We start from the raw sequence: 19335 nt of genomic DNA, 5'->3' as shown, positions 1-19335 counted from the left end.
TGAAGCCAGTGCATGTCCAGGCCCGTCTGAAGTTTGCCAGAGAGCACATGGATGATACAGCAGAGGATTGGGAGAATGTCATGTGGTCAGATGAAACCAAAGTAGAACTTTTTGGTATAAACTCAACTCGTCGTGTTTGGAGGAAGAAGAATACTGAGTTGCATCCCAAGAACACCATACCTACTGTGAAGCATGGGGGTGGAAACATCATGCTATAGGGCTGTTTTTCTGCCAAGGGGACAGGACGACTGATCCGTGTTAAGGACAGAATGAATGGGGCCATGTATCGTGAGATTTCGAGCCAAAACCTCCTTCCATCAGTGAGAACTTTGAAGATGAAACGAGGCTGGGTCTTCCAACATGACAATGATCCAAAACACACCGCCCGGGCAACAAAGGAGTGGCTCCGTAAGAAGCATTTGAAAGTCCTGGAGTGGCCTAGCCAGTTTCCAGACCTCAACCCCATAGAAAATCTGTGGCGGGAGTTGAAAGTCCGTGTTTCTCGGCGACAGCCCCAAAACATCACTGCTCTCGAGAAGATCTGCATGGAGGAATGGGCCAAAATACCAGCTACTGTGTGTGCAAACCTGGTAAAGACCTATAGTAAACGTTTGACCTCTGTTATTGCCAACAAAGGTTATGTTACAAAGTATTGAGTTGTATTTCTGTTATTGACCAAATACTTATTTTCCACCCTGATTTACGAATAAATTCTTTACAAATCCTACCATGTAGATTCATGGATTTTTTTTTCACATTCTGTCTCTCACAGTTGAAGTGTACCTCTGGTGCAATTTACTGACCTCTGTCATCATTTTAAGTGGGGGAACTTGCACAATCGGTGGCTGACTAAATACTTTTTTGCCCCACTGTAGACGTAGCGTTTTGTGGGAGAAACGTTTCGTCACTCATCCAAGTGACTTCTTCAGTCTCAGCTGACTGCAGGTTTCCCCAATCTTATAAACAGTACATTTGCATAATGACTGAAACCAGCCCACTGAAGGAACAATGGGCTGGGAGGTCAGTTCCTTAATCTTAATTGTGCAAATTCTCATGACCATTGATCAACAACCACTGACCAAAACCCACTGATCAAAGACCACTGATCAATGGCCATGAGTACCATTCAGAGAGAGTTGGGGAATGGCTGCAACCACAGCATTGTAAGATGGCGAAAGATGTACCCTTAGGCCCCCTCCTCGATTCAGAGATGGTCTTTCCCTTTTCACGTAAATGGCCTCCTTGACTCTGCGCTCAAACCAACGTTCCTCCCTGTCCAGGATGTGTACATCCTCCTCATTGAAAGAGTGTCCACTGGCCTGTAGGTGTAAATAGACTGCAGAGTCCTGGCCTGACGAGGTAGCTCTTCTGTGTTGTGCCATCCGCTTAGCCAGAGGTGGTTTGGTTTCCCCGATGTATAAATCCTCTACTGTTCAGCTGGCTCACAGCTAGGGGTCCTGAGACAGATGCCCTCTGTCCATTGAAGATGAGGCTTTAAACTTTCTTTTGGTTCCCTTTTTCTATAGTTAGGGCTAGATCAGGTGACCCTGAACTCACCCTTGGAGATTTGGGATCATCCACTGTGAGCTTCTCTTTTAGTTCCCACTTTTTATACCTGAATATTATTGATATGACAGTATTACATATCATTAATTGTCGAATTTCTCCTGCTGTTTATATGTTGTCTTTTTTGTTGTTGTTGCTGTGGTTGTCTCCATATGCTATTATTTTCTAGCTCCACTTTCCCCTTGACAACCAAGCCATTCACATAGAAAACTGATTATAAAGAATATTTTAATTATGTTCTCTCTCTAATGGTGTAAAGTCTTTTCCTTTCAGTATAAAGCATCTTGAGACGGCTACAGGCATGAACTGGTGTTAAATATATACAACTGAAGTATTGAATTGTAATCTGGAAGTAAAACAGTAGTGAATATGGCAATTACTGCACAATCAACATGACAGAAATAAATCTAGGTACAATATTTGCCTGAAAAGAATTAGGTTTTACATCATGTAACATTTAGTTTGGTACATCTCTAATAAATGAAGAGATCAGGGTGATAGATAAATATCTGCCACTGTGCATGTTTGTTTTTCTCTGTACGGCAGGAGAATGTAGCTGTCATGAGGGTTATTCCCCTGATCCCGTTCATAAGCATCTCTGTGTGCGCAGCGACTGGAGTCGCAACGAAGGGTAAGTTGTGTTGTGTGTAGTTATTCCACTAATATATAGAGATTCACTTGTACTTTACAACCTTACGCATGACTTCAGAGCCGGTAGTACAACCACATCATTGCACTATATTAACTTTATCTAAAATAAAGGTGAGCTGTTCACTGTGATGGATTTGCAGTTCTCTGCAGGATGATCATCTCAGTATTAAAATGAAAAGAAACTTAGAACGCTTCCTACATGGTTTGGAAAATAGCAGTTTGTAGTTAATATGATAAAACATACACTTCTACCAATACAGGCTTGAAGAAGTAGTCTTTTTAAAGGGAATCGGGTGTATAGGTTGAAGAAATTAGAAATGAGAATCGACGTTATTGACAAAAAAACAAAAAAACAGGAGTGGAGGGCTGAGATGAAATGCATGAATGGGAAAGAAGTAAAGTCACTGAAGAGTGCTTGACAGGCACTGAAATGATCCCTCTGACTCTGACCTTGTTTGACACTTAGCTGGCCTAACCCATCATTGGTCTCACATTGTTACTCACCAGCACCTGTCATCCCCTGGATTCAGTCCAGTAACCAATCAAATGCCCATTGCTTTTTCTTTTTTTAAGAGTAGCAGCAGACACAGTATAGTCTTGTACAGCAGACAGAAATGTTAATTAAATGACAGTTTTTCAGTTTTTGTATTCAGATATGTTTTATACATAATATTATATACACTTTGAAGTACTTAAAATGCTGAACTAAAAGGCTTTGTGCATGAAAAACAACAATATAAATGAGAAGACTTGATGGAATTACATAAAAACATCTGTTAGATTATTTTAAAAATGCTGATAAATCACTGTCTTTGATCATGCATTCCTTTATCGTCTTTCCCCTGTCAAGTCCATGGCCATATGCTAACTTGGAGAAAGGGTATGACCTAGTTACAGGAGAACAGGCCCCGGAGAGAATCTTCAGGTAAGACCCTTCTGGTGCACCTCCTCAGCGCTTGACTTGTGCTGGCCATCTGTGGACTCTGTGGACACACAATGGAATGAAAGTGGCATTTCTTGTGTCATCTTGTATGTGTGTGCATGAGTGTGACAGAGCATGGAGATGAGCACCTGACAGATGCACATAGACAAAGGCAAATGGACACACAAGTACACCCCATGGTGGATCTCTCTGAGTGTGTAGAGAATAGCCCAAGGACCGGGCCTGATTGGATTCCTTTAAAATACTTTTACTGGCATTTTTGTTACACTTCTCATCCTTGATGGTGTCATTGTGTTATTTCTTTTTTTCCCCAAGAAGTGTAAAAATGAAAATCTCAGGGTAAACCTGATTATAGAGATTTAAAAGAAAAATCTGGTCAATGTGGTCAATTTTCCCTTTAGTTTTGCTTAACTGTGTAACTAAAGCATGGAATGTTTAAACTTTTGATTTTGTGAAATCTTTCTCGATTTCATGCTCTCTACCCTTCCAATACGTAGGTAGGAACAGCTCTTTGTCACAGTTATCTCACTCCTTATCACAATGACCTTGCAGCGTTTGCCAGCCACTGTGAGTCCACTGTAAGAAATGAGGCGCTAAAGGCAAAATACCAAGCAAAACCCTGTTTCAAGTTGGAGATAGGACTCGGGCATCACTAGCACACAAAAGCAGCAACTAAACTTTTATAGATTAAGCACTGTGTCAGCCGAGAGTCTGCGAGAGAAGAAAGACGAAGGACACCACATACACATACAGCTGCAGAACACAAATAGATTCAGCCGTGAACATGTTGATACAGATAGTCAACAAAGTGAGTAAAGATGAAGCAGTTTTCTAGCAATGCTGTTCTGGGGAGGAGGAGAAAAGACTCTAATGCTCTTCAGCTGGACAGTCTTATGACAGTGAATAGACGAGCTAAACCAAGTGCTTTCACAGATGGGGAGTTTTATAGGAAACCAGGGTTGCTGCTTACATTTTCCTTGAAAAGGAACAATGAAAAAATAAGCACCTTGTGATATGAAGACATGAGGGCCCCATAACAAATGTCTTTAAGAACTGAAATTTGTTATTTTAGTCAATATATTGACAGCTGTGTTTTGTACAAGTTGATGGTTTTCCATGTTAATGTTTGGAACTATGATCCATATGAAAGAAAAGTATGGAAATAGTAAATGGACAGGTTCTTATGTAGTGCTTTTCTACTCTACTGGAACATTCATGCCCACCTACATTTGCGATCTGCTCACACGGAGAAGTACTGTTTCTTACAGCCTGCGTTCAAGCGATCTTTTATTGCTCAATGTTCCATTTGCCAGAACTGAACTGGGAAAGAGGGCTTTTACTTATGCTGCCCCTTTCACATGGAACATGATGCAAAAAGACTGGAAGATAGCAGATCTTATTTCATTAAATGCTTTTAAGTCCAGATTGAGAGAGCCAGAGAAAAATGTTTTTAAAATGTAATTGTTATTTATAATATGTATGTAACTTTGTAATTTCAACGTGTTGTCGCCTCTTGGCCAGGACTCCCTTGCAAAAGAGGTTTTTAATCTCAATGGGACTTTTCCTGGTTAAATAAAGGTTAATAATAAAAATTCAAAGCGCTTTAATCAATTTACCTCATTTTCCCATATTAATACAAGCACTTTTGTTCTGTGCCAAAGTGCAATCTGTCTGACGTTCACACACGTTCACACACGTTCACACTGATGAACACATTAGAGACCACCTTTTTTCAATGCCAAAGGATACTTTGGCATGCAAACTGGAACAGATAGGGATCAAACCACCAATCTTCCAATTGGTAGATGACCTGCTCTACGCCCTAAGTTACAGCCGCCCAGACCTTGTACCCATTCATGTTTGCCAGGTTGTAAGGGTTGTAGGTCAGCAATATTTAACTGGGAATAAAGTTAAATAAAGTAAAGATGGTGGCGAATGATGAAGAAATTCAATAATATATTTTATGCGAAGTAAAACGAGAGATTGATAGCAAATACATAATGCGAACCTTCTTGACAGGCCCTGTTTTTCTGGGATTTTGTGGCCTACAGTACCTGTCCAGATGCATTTGAGTGCATTATGCAAAGCTAAAATGTGCTCTGCTATTATCATATCTGATGTTGTGTTTTCCCCGGAAACATGTCTGCAGGGTTGCCTGTTATGGCTATTAATCTTCACTCATAAGAAAGGTCTCTGGCAAAATCAGATTATATTCATAACACCCTGACCAGGTCATATAAACTGCATTCATAAGCAATGAACTGGACTTACATTGAAGGAGGAGAAAATATGTTAAGCAGTGTTGAAACAGTATTATCACTATAAGCTTGAACTTATTTTCTTGTTCACTAAAAAGGTTTACTTGACTATAGCATATAGTCACACATAGTCTTCATAGTTAACTTTCTTCTTACAATAATTATTTAAAAAAGGAAAAGAAAATTACAAGACTTTTTTTAATATGTGTTCAAATATCTTTATATGTTTTATTCTTCTATTCTATCACATAATAAATGATGCAAATAACTGAGAAATTGCCCATGATCCGTATTAAACATACTTCAAATTCTACATGTGAGACCCTCACCACACATCTCATATTTTAAACATATGTTTTTCATTGTTGTTTCATTGTTTCATTGTTGTTTTCATAGAATCTTTTGTATGTTTTTCTATCTGCAAATACTGCTGTGTTTGCACACAGTGTGTGCTTTTGTGTAAAACAAATTGTGGTTATGTGATGGTAATGCAACTGGCATTTATGTCTTGTGATCATGCCAACACAGATCATTCTACAGTCTGGGCCAAGGGCTGTGGCTGCCTGTCAGCAAAAGCTTTGTTGTGCCACCGGTGGAACTGTCAATCAACCCCATTGCCAGCTGTAAGACAGACGTGTTGGTTACGGAAGATCCAGGGGAGATCAGGTCAGTCTGACTCAATAACAAGTTGTGTCCAGCAACTGAAACAACCGGGCGCACTACCAAAAATGTACAGCTGGAAGATATTAAGAATGCTTTGGAGCCACAGCATTTTTTTCAGACCGATACGTTTTGGTTTACTTGACATGAAGTATCCACGTAGGTACTTTTGTTGCAAATCCCCTGGTTGACTGATGAAACAATTCTGCACTCATTTTACATTTTCACTTGTTTCTTCACTTTTTCCCAAAACACTTGCATTTCTATTCGGCTCCCGCGTCTCTCTGTGTACCTGGCCTGTACCGCTATACTCGCTGTCTTTGGAATATCCCCTTCCTTCTTTCAAATGATCTAAACATGTAAAGTACAGTTCAAGTACGACACACCTAAATTAAGCATACAGTATGTACAGTGGGGCAAAAAAGTATTTAGTCAGCCACCGATTGTGCAAGTTCCCCCACCTAAAATGATGACAGAGGTCAGTAATTTGCACCAGAGGTACACTTCAACTGTGAGAGACAGAATGTGAAAAACAAATCCATGAATCCACATGGTAGGATTTGTAAAGAATTTATTCGTAAATCAGGGTGGAAAATAAGTATTTGGTCAATAACAAAAATACAACTCAATACTTTGTAACATAACCTTTGTTGGCAATAACAGAGGTCAAACGTTTACTATAGGTCTTTACCAGGTTTGCACACACAGTAGCTGGTATTTTGGCCCATTCCTCCATGCAGATCTTCTCGAGAGCAGTGATGTTTTGGGGCTGTCGCCGAGCAACACGGACTTTCAACTCCCGCCACAGATTTTCTATGGGGTTGAGGTCTGGAGACTGGCTAGGCCACTCCAGGACTTTCAAATGCTTCTTACGGAGCCACTCCTTTGTTGCCCGGGCGGTGTGTTTTGGATCATTGTCATGTTGGAAGACCCAGCCTCGTTTCATGTTCAAAGTTCTCACTGATGGAAGGAGGTTTTGGCTCAAAATCTCACGATACATGGCCCCATTCATTCTGTCCTTAACACGGATCAGTCGTCCTGTCCCCTTGGCAGAAAAACAGCCCCATAGCATGATGTTTCCACCCCCATGCTTCACAGTAGGTATGGTGTTCTTGGGATGCAACTCAGTATTCTTCTTCCTCCAAACACGACGAGTTGAGTTTATACCAAAAAGTTCTACTTTGGTTTCATCTGACCACATGACATTCTCCCAATCCTCTGCTGTATCATCCATGTGCTCTCTGGCAAACTTCAGACGGGCCTGGACATGCACTGGCTTCAGCAGCGGAACACATCTGGCACTGCGGGATTTGATTCCCTGCCGTTGTAGTGTGTTACTGATGGTGACCTTTGTTACTTTGGTCCCAGCTCTCTGCAGGTCATTCACCAGGTCCCCCCGTGTGGTTCTGGGATCTTTGCTCACCGTTCTCATGATCATTTTGACCCCACGGGATGAGATCTTGCGTGGAGCCCCAGATCGAGGGAGATTATCAGTGGTCTTGTATGTCTTCCATTTTCTGATGATTGCTCCCACAGTTGATTTTTTCACACCAAGCTGCTTGCCTATTGTAGATTCACTCTTCCCAGTCTGGTGCAGGTCTACAATACTTTTCCTGGTGTCCTTCGAAAGCTCTTTGGTCTTGGCCATGGCGGAGTTTGGAGTCTGACTGTTTGAGGCTGTGGACAGGTGTCTTTTATACAGATGATGAGTTCAAACTGGTGCCATTCATACAGGTAACGAGTGGGGGACAGAAAAGCTTCTTACAGAAGACGTTACAGGTCTGTGAGAGCCAGAGATTTTCCTTGTTTGAGGTGACCAAATACTTATTTTCCACCCTGATTTACGAATAAATTCTTTACAAATCCTACCATGTGGATTCATGGATTTTTTTTTTCACATTCTGTCTCTCACAGTTGAAGTGTACCTCTGGTGCAAATTACTGACCTCTGTCATCATTTTAAGTGGGGGAACTTGCACAATCGGTGGCTGACTAAATACTTTTTTGCCCCACTGTAGTTATATAGTATTGTTGAATTAATTCTCGATTACCTGTCACAGGCTGGCAAGCTGTCGAGGGTGGGACAGGTAGGTGGGATAGGCTCCAGCACCATCACCCTGAAATGGATAAGTGGGAGAGAATGGATGGTTGGATAATTCTTGAACACATTTGAACCCCTTCTGAGCTTCAATTTGCTTATCAAAATGAATTTAAATAAAATCAAATATCACATCTTTAGTATTCATGATCCCTTAGCCATTCAAAACATTTGAAGTAACATTTGTCACTTCACACACCGGGTTCTTATGCTTTTGACGATTGTGAAACTAAAATGTCTGCAGTTCACATTTTGGTTCCATCATCTCATAATATGACACCAATGTGGAACCTCTGATAAGTAGTTAAAGCATGCTAGGCTGGTGAAAATGTGTACGTCAGCTCAGGTTTCACTAACAACGTCACTCTGGCTTCTTGGCTAGCATTGTGTTAGTGTGCTGTCTGTGCAGATGCTTGCAAGTGCATATACATACATGTACACTTGAAAGGAAGCACACATGCATGATGCTAATTCTAACCTTAACCCTAACCCTCAAGGGAAAGTTATTCTTCGGTGGCTACAATTTACAAGTCTTTGTTACACAGCTTTGAAAAAGTATATCAGGGCAACTATGTAGGAAAGTTTGTTTGACTGACAAAATGATGTTTGTTGCCAGTGGTAAATGTTTTTATTTGAGCCATTTTAAATTATAAATGTATTAAAATTATTAATAAATTATTAAATTAAATGATTAAATTGTAAAACTTTACTCAGATTAAAATAGCTTATTTTCATTTTTACTGTGTATAGATAACGGGTCTACAAACTCAATTTGTTGTGGCAGTTCAGTTGCTCTGATAAGGTATCATGGCCAACTAAAAAAATTAGCTAATGCAGCAGAGTTCACTGCAAAAGGAAGTTTTTTTTGTTTGGTTGTTTTTTAATTATATAATTTCAGAAGCTTTACATTTGAATAATTGTTTTGTCTTATGCATGTGTATGACATCAATATTGTAAAAAGCCATTTAATCTTATAAAAAAAGTGTCTGATCACTCTAGCATTTCTTAAACTCCTATAGCCGTATCATATATTGTATGCTGAAAGTGTCACAGGTAACACTGCACCACAGAAATCAACCCATAAATGGAAAAAAACAACCTGATAAACATCAGAAAATGTTCACTTTATCTGACTGGTGGATTTTTTTCAACCATCTCTGCAGTTTTGTTTTTGATATCAAATTTTCAAGTAACTGTTTTGTAATACAAAAACTCTAAATTGGAGTAATTACAGAGTACAAATGTTATACATTGCTGCATAAATCTGTTTTTCACAGGCTTTATGAAATTGCCTCAGGTGCACAGAAATCCCAAGGCAATTGTACACATGCTTATTTTGACAGAAGTGGGAGCATGCTTCTCGATTAATTAGCCCAGGTTTTTCATTTACTTTGAAATACTGCTATAATCAGTGATGTGGGGTAAAAAAAAAGAGGATATTTTTGTAGAGCAAAAAATGTTTACAGCCATATTTCTGCCACATGCTGATCAGATCAGATTCTGAATATTCATAATTGAATCGTGAAAGATCAGCCTTTCCATTTAGCCAAGAGGAAAAGCAATTATTTTAAAGCAATTATCTCCTTTGTGCATTTTGTTTTTCTTGACTTAAGTGCCACTGTTACTGCATGATGAATAGATCTTGGTGGGTTAAGCACAATTTTAGTTGGAAATTGAACACTTCAGAGAGAGCAGGAGTTTAGCTTTTGTTTACTTTGCAGCACAGGGGTTCGATTTAGGTTAAGGTGTAATGTGACTTTATGAAAGTGCCATTTTCACATCCTGAAATTACACCTATAGCTGCTTTTCGAAAGCACATTCTGCCTCTCACTATGAAAGCTGTTGTTGTTAACTTCTAGATGTACTCTATTAGGCTATATCTAAGACATACAGTATTAAACATTAACCCTTACACATAGAATCACAACCATTTACACTCGCCATCCAACATTATTTTCCATGTTCCAAGACTAATTTTGAAATAACCCCTAGAATAATAAGTCGATGTGCTGTATTTAGTTTATGACTAGTTTTCATAACCACTGGAAACTAAACAACCTGTCACACTGTCATGAATTATGCAGGCAGCTCATTATCCAAAACATTTTTGTGGGACAAAGTCCTATGGGAGCTTTTGGGGTTTCTTGCTGATGTTCTTTCCTTAAGTGCTTGTGAAGGCACTGATGTAGTCAGTTAGTCATGATAGACATGTTGATGTTGAAAGTGGTGAAAAGTAGTGTAGCTCTGACTTTTAAAAGTATGCGTCTCCATTTTCCATTTTACCACTGTCATTCAGCTCACAGACACTGTATATATGCATATACATATATGCAGTATATAGTGACAGTCATGGTAAGTGTCAACTTGAACTTACCTTTTCATGCTATAATATCCTAAATCACTTTAGGTGTCTTTCTCTTTTTTAAACCAGCTTATTATTTTTCTATTTCTTGTATTCCTTCATACAGTGACAAATAACTTTTGGATATCCTTGGGAGCGAGCATCGAAATCATAGAGTAATTCATTTTTGTTCCTTATGGGTAAGCAAATTAGGGCATGAATAGCAGTGCTGCCTCAGATAAGCAAAGTCAAGGCCAATCTTGGCCAGAGGTAATGGCATGTTCTTTTTTTCTGTGTGTATCTGTGTGGGTGGGAGTTTTGTTACTTTTTGTTATTATTATTATTTTACTCTCATTTTCTCATCACAAAAGTGGCAAAAATAGAGACAGTCTTTACTCAGATACTCTGTTAAGTTAAAGTGAATAGTACAGGCTCTTAAAAGTACTCTAAATAAGAAAGTAACAAGTATCTCTTTAAAGGACATTTCTACCAGCTATTTATTTGTTTTTACAAAGCTAGCCTGCATTTTAGGATAATATATTATCAGTAAAGTAATATTAGTAAATCAGAATACAAATGTTATTCCGATCTAAATTGTAATTTTTAAAAAATGTACTCATCTTGAATCTGTTATGCAGGACACAACCAGTGAAGCAAAATTAAAAAAACAACAGCTCAATTTTCTCGGCCTTACTTTGTAGAGGATGACTTTGCCTCTATGCCTAAACAGCAAAATGACTATAGTCAAGTGTTAAACTGGAATTCAGCAGGAGGGAGTACCCAAGGTTTGTTGTATCTTCAGTTGTAGTGGCTTCGTGTGAGGAAAACACAACTCACAATAAGAAGCAATAAGGAAGCACACACCTCTACCAAAGCGGCTCGCTCTCTGGGAAGTATTTATTTGTACCTTTTAAACATATTTTAGGAAGTTTGTAATGCAGTGAAAACAAGTTCAAAGTGCAGGTGTTTGTCCTGTTGAAACTCCTTTGAATATATTTCACATTATTTTGAGTATCATTGTTTATGTGGCTATAATCCATGTGCAGCATTAATTTCAATGTTTGAAAAAATAATACTAATAGAACACCATATATGTATCAAAGTTATGTATTTAAATGATTATAATCTTTTAAATGCAACTCATGCCAACTTGTTGTTGTCAGTCTACAAACCTATTGTCATTTTATATCTTTTATATCTATATCACTGTGAACTTCAGATCGATCTATTTATTGACCTTGTGATATATTTTAAATCTTTATACTTTCTTTAAGGTAACAATACACACCACACAAGTTAGAAGGGTTTTTTTTTATTTTCAACCAATAAATCAGTTGACCTTGAAGATCTTGGTGGATGCAAGCCATTGCTAACATCATACCACTCTTCAGCCTTTTATCAGAATTCAAGATTTTTTGAGCTGCTGTGCTTACAGGCGTAATGACATGCACATCAACAGGCAAACACTATCAAAAACATAACTTCCTTTGCTGAGGTAATAATTTTCTGTTGGTAACTCCAGTAGTTTTTTGTGTGCATAATGTGATGAGCTAACCTGTGCTCCTGCTGCTCTGAGGTTTACTGCTCATTGTGAATAAACTGAAGGCAGCAATATGTAAGTAAATGTTACATCCCCTACTAATTGTTTAGTATTTATGCTGTCTTCATATCAGACTCTCTCTTGCCTCTCGTGTTCTGTCTTTCTAACGTCTCTCTCCATCTCTGGGTAAAGTTATGTGTCGTTCTGTCCCAGGGAAATATAGCAGCTGTATTTTTAGCTAGCAACACACTGTGCGACAGATTGCACACAAACAGTTTGTATGTTTGCTGATATTTGTTAAGGTGATAGAAACATTTCATTTTAAATTATAAAAATGTCCTCTTCATTATCACTAGCAAGATGATGAAGTACTGTGACCACAACTTCGAGACATCTGCATTCATTCTGGCCCTAGTGTAGCGCTATAAATGATACATCAGTTAAACAATTTTGTCTCTTTCATCCCTTTGTGTACGATAAGCTCCAGTGATGGAGGAGGTAAAAGTAAAAAATTTCCACAAGAATAAACTCAAGTAAAGTAACTGAAAATTGATTATATCCCACCACTGTTGATAATAAAACACATATGAGTTTTAATGACACAAGATTTAAAATACAGTATGTTGCTGGAATGTTTGATACATCCATTCATATCAATACACTGCAACAAAAAGTGTCGATGCAGAAATAGATTAAAGAGCCTTCCTGATTTCTCTCTCAGTACATATATTCATGGTAGTTTTAAGTGATGCACACTTCAAAGGGGAAAGCAAATAACCTCTTCTGTTATTCATCTATAAAGGAGTTTTTATATTGTATTTTACACCAAACTGTCTATAAGACCATCAAAATGTATTTCAGTTTTTCTCCCTTTAGCCCTAACCCTTAAACTTCACATAGTCCCTGGTATTTAAAGCCAGACGCTGCAAGGAAGATTATTTCTGGCAAACATCAATACTATATTTCTCTATATTTCTTTGCTCTTAGCTCTGGTTCATTATTAGCATCAATTAGTATAAAATTCATTATTCAAGAACCAAAGGTGTAAGTACAGTACATGCAACATTTTGAAATTGCACATAATTCATAAAGCCATAAAATAAGAGCTAATACTAATTTATTTATCTACATGGACTTCTTTGTGTGAGCCAACTAACAAGCACAAATGGTGACTTAGCTATTAGTAAAGACTGTCTTTATCACTACTTTCTGTTTAATGTAAACACATGTTATAGTATTAACATTCAATCTGGGATCCATGTACAAAGCCTAAACATTTTTTTTGCACTGTTCTGCTGAGTTGAGTGTTTGATCTTGTTAGCGCATCAAAAACTTAGCGTTGACATTTAGGTTGATCCTTTTATTTAGCTCAATGCATTCAATACATACAGTTCTTTTTATTCAGTTCTCACGTTGTCATATTTTTGTTTTTTGTAAGTTGTTGATATTTAAAAGTCAATTCTCCAACTCACTGCCTTACTTACTGCAATTTAAAGCTACCTAGTTATCGCATTTCTACTGATTTTTGTTTAACCGAGGTCAGTATTCAGAAATGTTTCATGGAAACCTAAATACAAAATGATTTAGGCCCCTAAACTGATCTTGAAAATAGGATTTTTGTCAATAAGGAATAATATAGTAGCTGGTGACACCTCAAGCTAGTGATTAATGATCTCACTCAGCATGATCAAGTGAACCATCAAAATGTGCCATTGCCAATAATTCAATACAACTGCAACTGTGAGTTTCAGACCAGGAAAAACGGACATAAATTCACTTCCACACTCTCCAAATATACGTCAAAAAATGTTTTACAACTACATAGTCAAATCAAACAATTGATGCATCAATCTTTATATTATCACTTACGTTTACCTGCTTTTTTCATTGACTACATTTTTCCCTCAGTGATTACAGAAAGCCCAAAGAAAATGCACTCTATTCAATGTCGAAAGTGCTTGATGAGAGTCAGCATATTTGTGGAGAGCCAGGGCAAGAGCATTAATCAAGTGCAGGGGCAGACCAATAAGGGGGTCTGTAATCATGCTGGAGCAGCGCTCTAACTTTGAGCAGAGTCGCCTGGTCATTCATCATCAGGAAAAGCAAGAGGCAGAGAGAGAGATTAATAACAAGTACATTAGTCAGTGTTTAGCTGCAATCATTGGGCTTCTGGGTCAGGCAACAGTCACAATGCCAAAAGAGATGATCTTGATTAGGTAATGGTTTTGAAATGGATATAAGTGATTTACAAATCACTGAAACACTATTAAATTTATAATTAGCAATTGTTAAAAATCGGGTGGTGGGAAAACACCTGTTTTAACATCAACTTGTTTAACACGTTCTCTGCCTGACAAGCCTGTCTGTCAGGCAGACCAGTTTACCACCCAGGCTGCTTTATTCCTGTAGCCAATGCAGTATGTATAAAATGTAGTTTGACAGGATCTTGCTAAAATAAGCAAGGCCTTCAATGGAAAAAAAAAAACCATCATCTGCACGGTAATATTCAATTTAGCCATGCTGTAAGGTCTAATGCTCCCCAGTACTATCACAGATGATGGATTTTGCATTTTATGAACAAGCTGGGTGGTTTCTCTCATCTTTCATGCAGAGGACTGACCCTCCATGATTTCAAAAATAACTTTATATCGCAAGAATGCTTTTCACTTCACCTCATTCCATCTTAAATAAACCTGGCTGCAGAAAATGTGTTGTCTTTCTAAATATTATTATTATTATTAATAATAATGATGATGGATTGCATTTATATAGCGCTTTTCGAGACCCTCAAATATATTATTGTGGCATTTTAGAGTTTATAAGTTTATTTTAGAAATTACATTTCTGTTTGCACCAAAACATTGTTGCTTTCCTGAACCTGTTCTGTGTTTTCCACTAAAGGATCATTCTTTGTTTTTACATACAATGGCACCTTAGAGTCATATTCGATCGTGAGCATTCAAAACTGCCTTTCTGCCTTGTCTACTTCCTACAAAGATTTCTTCAGATTGACTGATAGAAGACATGATGAAATACCAAAGAAAAATTCTGTCTCTGGTTCATCTTGTATCATGCATTTTTTGTTTGTTTGCCTGTTTTTAAACTTGCTATTTACTAAGTCTATAAGAAGAACTGCATGTTAGCATGCATCTCACAGCTTAGGTAACCCGTTATTTTTATCTGCCTCACCTTACCCACCCTCTGTTTTCGTCTGAATTAAGGAGTCATTTGTCAGTGCTTTCAGTACCTTGCAGAAGGAAACTGATGCTATGAATGCCACGTGGTGTTTTTAATTCAGAAAAACTCTTTTTGGTTGTTTGTTTGTTTGTTTGCTTTTCTGTATTTGTTTTTAATTACATTTTAGCGCAGGACAGTAGCAGTACTAAATTTCTCTGGCCTCAGAAGCAAGGAGCTACCCACCCTTCTCCTGTGAGCAATTACACATACTTGACATTGACATTGAGCAACTGTCTTAGTTGCCTCTCATCCTTTCCTCACTGTATGTACCTGTGTGTAAAAGAATATCGTGTGTGTGTGTGTGTGTGTGTGTGTGTGTGTGTGTGTGTGTGTGTGTGTGTGTGTGTGTGTGTGTGTGTGTGTGTCTATAAATTGATGTGCAAAAGTTTTGAGCCCCACTCATTTCTTTTTGATTCCACAAAACCAGATCAATAATTCCCCAGGCTTTCTGAGGATCTTTTGAAATTTTTCTTTGGACATTGACTGCTTTTTCACTCATGTTCAGTCCAGTACCTGATGATTTTCACAGGAATGTCTTTTTCGTTTGCTTCTTGGTTTGTTTGCTAAGCCACCTATTGCCAGCCTGTGAATCATTCGAGCATAATGAACCAGTTTTGGTTCCAAATCAACAAAAAAGATAACTCAGTTTACAGGCATAAAATGGTATTTTTGCGCCAACGAGGTTTTTCCCAAACACCTATAAACTGAAACTGTGGCAAGGCGCAGGCATAAAAAAAGCAAATGAGCAGTATCTAAATGTGATGTCCATAAGAAATAGGACACAATCCAGCAAAGACCTGACACAGGACACGTGAGATCAATCTCCCTCTTCTGCTCATTCACCCACCAATGTTCACTGAAGCCTCATAGGAAATGATGTCAGTGGAAAGGTGGCTATCCAGAAGCTAAGGGAGTGAAACAAAAGGAACAAAAGGAAAGACTGAACTATTCCAAACTGGTCGGAAAATCACTGACAACACGTATAATGGAGTGATGAGAGAGGTAGAGGAGTGAGTGTTTACAACTGCTTCTGAATACCTAAAGAAATTACAAGAAGCTTGGCTAAGAGAGTTCAGGATATATTGAAAAATAAAGGTGCGTAAACCAAATATTGACTTTCAAACTTGCTTGAATTATGCAAATTCATTTTTGTCTTATATACTGCATTCCAATTTATGTTTGACCATGTTTCAATAAGTAATAAATCCTAAAGAAACTGCTGCACTTGTTTCCTATTTTCCAAGTGAAACATAAATAAATCAGGGTTGGCTAAAGTTTTGCACAGTTTAGCAGATAGAGCTGCATAATGGAAGCATAAAAGATGTAAATTTAAATTCTATTTCCCTACCTTGTATATATTCGGTATACAAAATAAACCATGTATCTGCACCTACTGCCCTTTTTTCAGGCATATACACCATGTTCACTCAAAAGCCGAACAAGCAGAGCGTCTTTTAGTATCCAAGGTGACTCATGTTTCCTGCTAAGGAGTGTGGCATGTGCATCCAACAAATTCAGTTTTTATTAATAACCAACCATGCCCTTTAATCCAGACTGCCCACTAAAGATGAGTGTGATGTTATGCAAGGTCTACATTTCATAAATGAAGGGTTACTGGGTCTAGTGGATGGGGAAAAAGGTTCGTCTTTACATGCTTGCATAAAAAGTGCTATAGAGATATCTTCAACCACTACAGTTTCAAATGTCAAAGCTTTACAAACTGAAACGTCAATCCAAGGATAACAGGCCCTGTCAACAAGAGTGTTTTAATTATTTGTAACATATAACTTTATAGCACTCTTGATGCTGTTTTAAGTATTTGTAATATACATAAATGAATTTTTAACATCCAAAATATTATGAAATAAATATACCATTTAGCTTCTGCTGCACTTTGGCAAACTCTTTCTCCACTGTTTGCCTGGATTTTTGGTTCATGAAAATCCTTGTTACTTACCATCCAAAAAATAAGCACATATGCGCAAACAGCTGTAATAGTTCTTCTCTCTGCATTATGCAGCCACATGATGGTGACCCTCACATCCACCTGGAGAAAGTCCAACTGTGCAGCACCCAGCCGGTGATTTGTCAGTAGTACCCACATCGATCTGGCAAATCTCACGATGGACAATTCCTGTGTAGGACTGAGTCCACCGTCTATCAAGGAGTTGGTTCCAGAGCCAAAGCTGTGAATAATGTTGAGCCCAACTGCATTTTGTTGGTACCTCTCAACTTCACACACTAAATTAGGCACCTTCCCCAAAGGGTCGTTAAAGTCGATGTTGTAATGGCGAACTTCCTTGCCATTTTCTCAATGACAACAGCTGTCTACTCTTTGCCGATTAGGTGTTGCAGTGATCCCACCGTTTGACTTGCAGGGTCCTTGGCTCTGGAACAGTGGACCTTCTTGTAAGATAATCATTGCCCTGCTTTTCTTAAGAAAGAGATTGCTTAAGAAAAAAAAATGAACAAAAAGGCAACGTGAGGTTCTTTTAGGTATGTGAAGTACGTTTAGTGACATCATGTCCCAGAGTTTTTTCCTCAGTAATTCCAGCACACTAAATGTGTGTAAAAGAGAAAAATACATCTTGTTTCCTGGTTGGTTTTGCGTATATAATTAGTGTGCAGAGAATCATTTGTCAGAGTCCCTGTGCCTAAGGCCAAACGGACACCCCGATGAACCCTCCAGAAGGAGTAAGGAGTAGCTATAAATAATTAACCTGACCATAATCTTCAAAGATATTGGAACTGTTTGGCAAAGCTCTAACTTTCTATTTGTTTTTGTTTTTTTGTCCCTCACTTGATAATCCTTTTTTTTACCAAAATAATTAAACTTTCAATGTGGAGAGTTGAGATTGAGGTCCTCTTCAAGCCTGCTGCTCTTTCTCTGGATAATAACAATTAAATATCTTGGCTTTCACATCCCACTCTTCCACAGTGAAACAGTTGATGCAGTTCAGGCACCTTTCGTTGTAAGAACGAGATCTAAGTTTGTTCGAATGGAGTCCTCCTCCATTCAAATGTGCATCCAGGATGTGTGGGCGTTCTTGTACTCGAGGTAGACAAAAGAAAATAAACTTCATAGCAGTCGACTGCTTTGCTCAATTTATAGCACAAATTAAGTCATTTTTGGCAAACCCATGTGTTTTTGTCAACTAATTAAAAACACATTTAAATACTGTTCCTAAACTTTCTTTTTGTTTTCTTTGTGTTATAAATAAATGACAGCTGCGTAGGACTGACAGTGGATATTACTGCTTCCAATGGCTACAATACTTATCTACAACTATAAGCATCAAAATATCTGAAAATGTACCACCAGTAAACAAAGAAATGTGAAAACGTTCAGCTGCTGTAAAAGTTCACATCAAACGGTCCATATGTATACATAATTATATAATAATGGACTATATAGCGCTTTACAATTCCACTATTCATTCACTCTCACATTCATACACTGGAGGCAAGCTACAGTTGTAGCTACAGTCTGTGGCCCCTCTGGCCATCACCAGTAGGCGGTAGGTGAAGTGTCTTGCCCAAGGACACAACGACCAAGGCAGACAGAGCTGGGGATCTAACCGGCAACCTTCCGGTTACAAGATGAGCTTCCCAACACCTGAACCATGGTCGCCCCATATGAACATTAAAATGATCAGCATGTAGCTGGAAAGATACCTTACATTTAGATTTCACCTATAGAAAATAAATAAAATAAACAAATAAAATAAATATAATAAATAATAAATAAAAATAAATAAATAGATAAAGCTGTTTAGATAAAACAGGTTTCTTATTAGAGCTATTTTGCTAGAGTTTTGTATTTAACATTCAGTATGTGTGACAGCGAGGACAGCGAGTCATTTGCTACTGCCACACTATGTCAGAAACATTTTAAATTTGCAAAGTAGACAGTCCCAATGCGTCAGTCAGTGAACCATAGTACTGCACCACGAGAAAAATGTGCCAATTATTTTCCATATGTAGCATACAGTGAAACTAAATTGAAAACAGTTATTAAACCTAAACAGTCCCTTAATCGAAA

General features: G+C 38.1%; 1 protein-coding gene and 1 long non-coding RNA gene across 2 annotated transcripts in view; one reads left to right on the top strand and one right to left on the bottom strand.

The window, feature by feature from the left end:
* The window catches only part of astn2 (astrotactin 2), a 303516-nt gene that overhangs the window by 158217 nt on the left and 125964 nt on the right, over positions 1-19335 (top strand). The window contains exons 8-10 of the mRNA XM_012916877.3: positions 2113-2197; positions 3068-3142; positions 5947-6084. Of these exons, the coding sequence (XP_012772331.2) occupies positions 2113-2197; positions 3068-3142; positions 5947-6084 (298 nt within the window). The remainder of the gene's footprint in view (positions 1-2112; positions 2198-3067; positions 3143-5946; positions 6085-19335) is intronic.
* LOC105940750 (uncharacterized) overlaps positions 881-19335 on the bottom strand; it is a 29471-nt gene continuing 11016 nt past the window's right edge. The window contains exons 2-3 of the long non-coding RNA XR_001167412.3: positions 8129-8194; positions 881-3200 (exon numbers count right to left, since the gene is read on the bottom strand). This is a non-coding gene — a long non-coding RNA (uncharacterized LOC105940750). The remainder of the gene's footprint in view (positions 3201-8128; positions 8195-19335) is intronic.

This window comes from Maylandia zebra, linkage group LG7, assembly GCF_041146795.1.
Source record: "Maylandia zebra isolate NMK-2024a linkage group LG7, Mzebra_GT3a, whole genome shotgun sequence".
In the NCBI taxonomy this organism is placed as follows: Eukaryota; Metazoa; Chordata; class Actinopteri; order Cichliformes; family Cichlidae; genus Maylandia; species Maylandia zebra.
The sequence above is the reverse complement of the archived record's forward strand: the minus strand, read 5'-3'. Positions and strand labels throughout refer to the sequence as shown.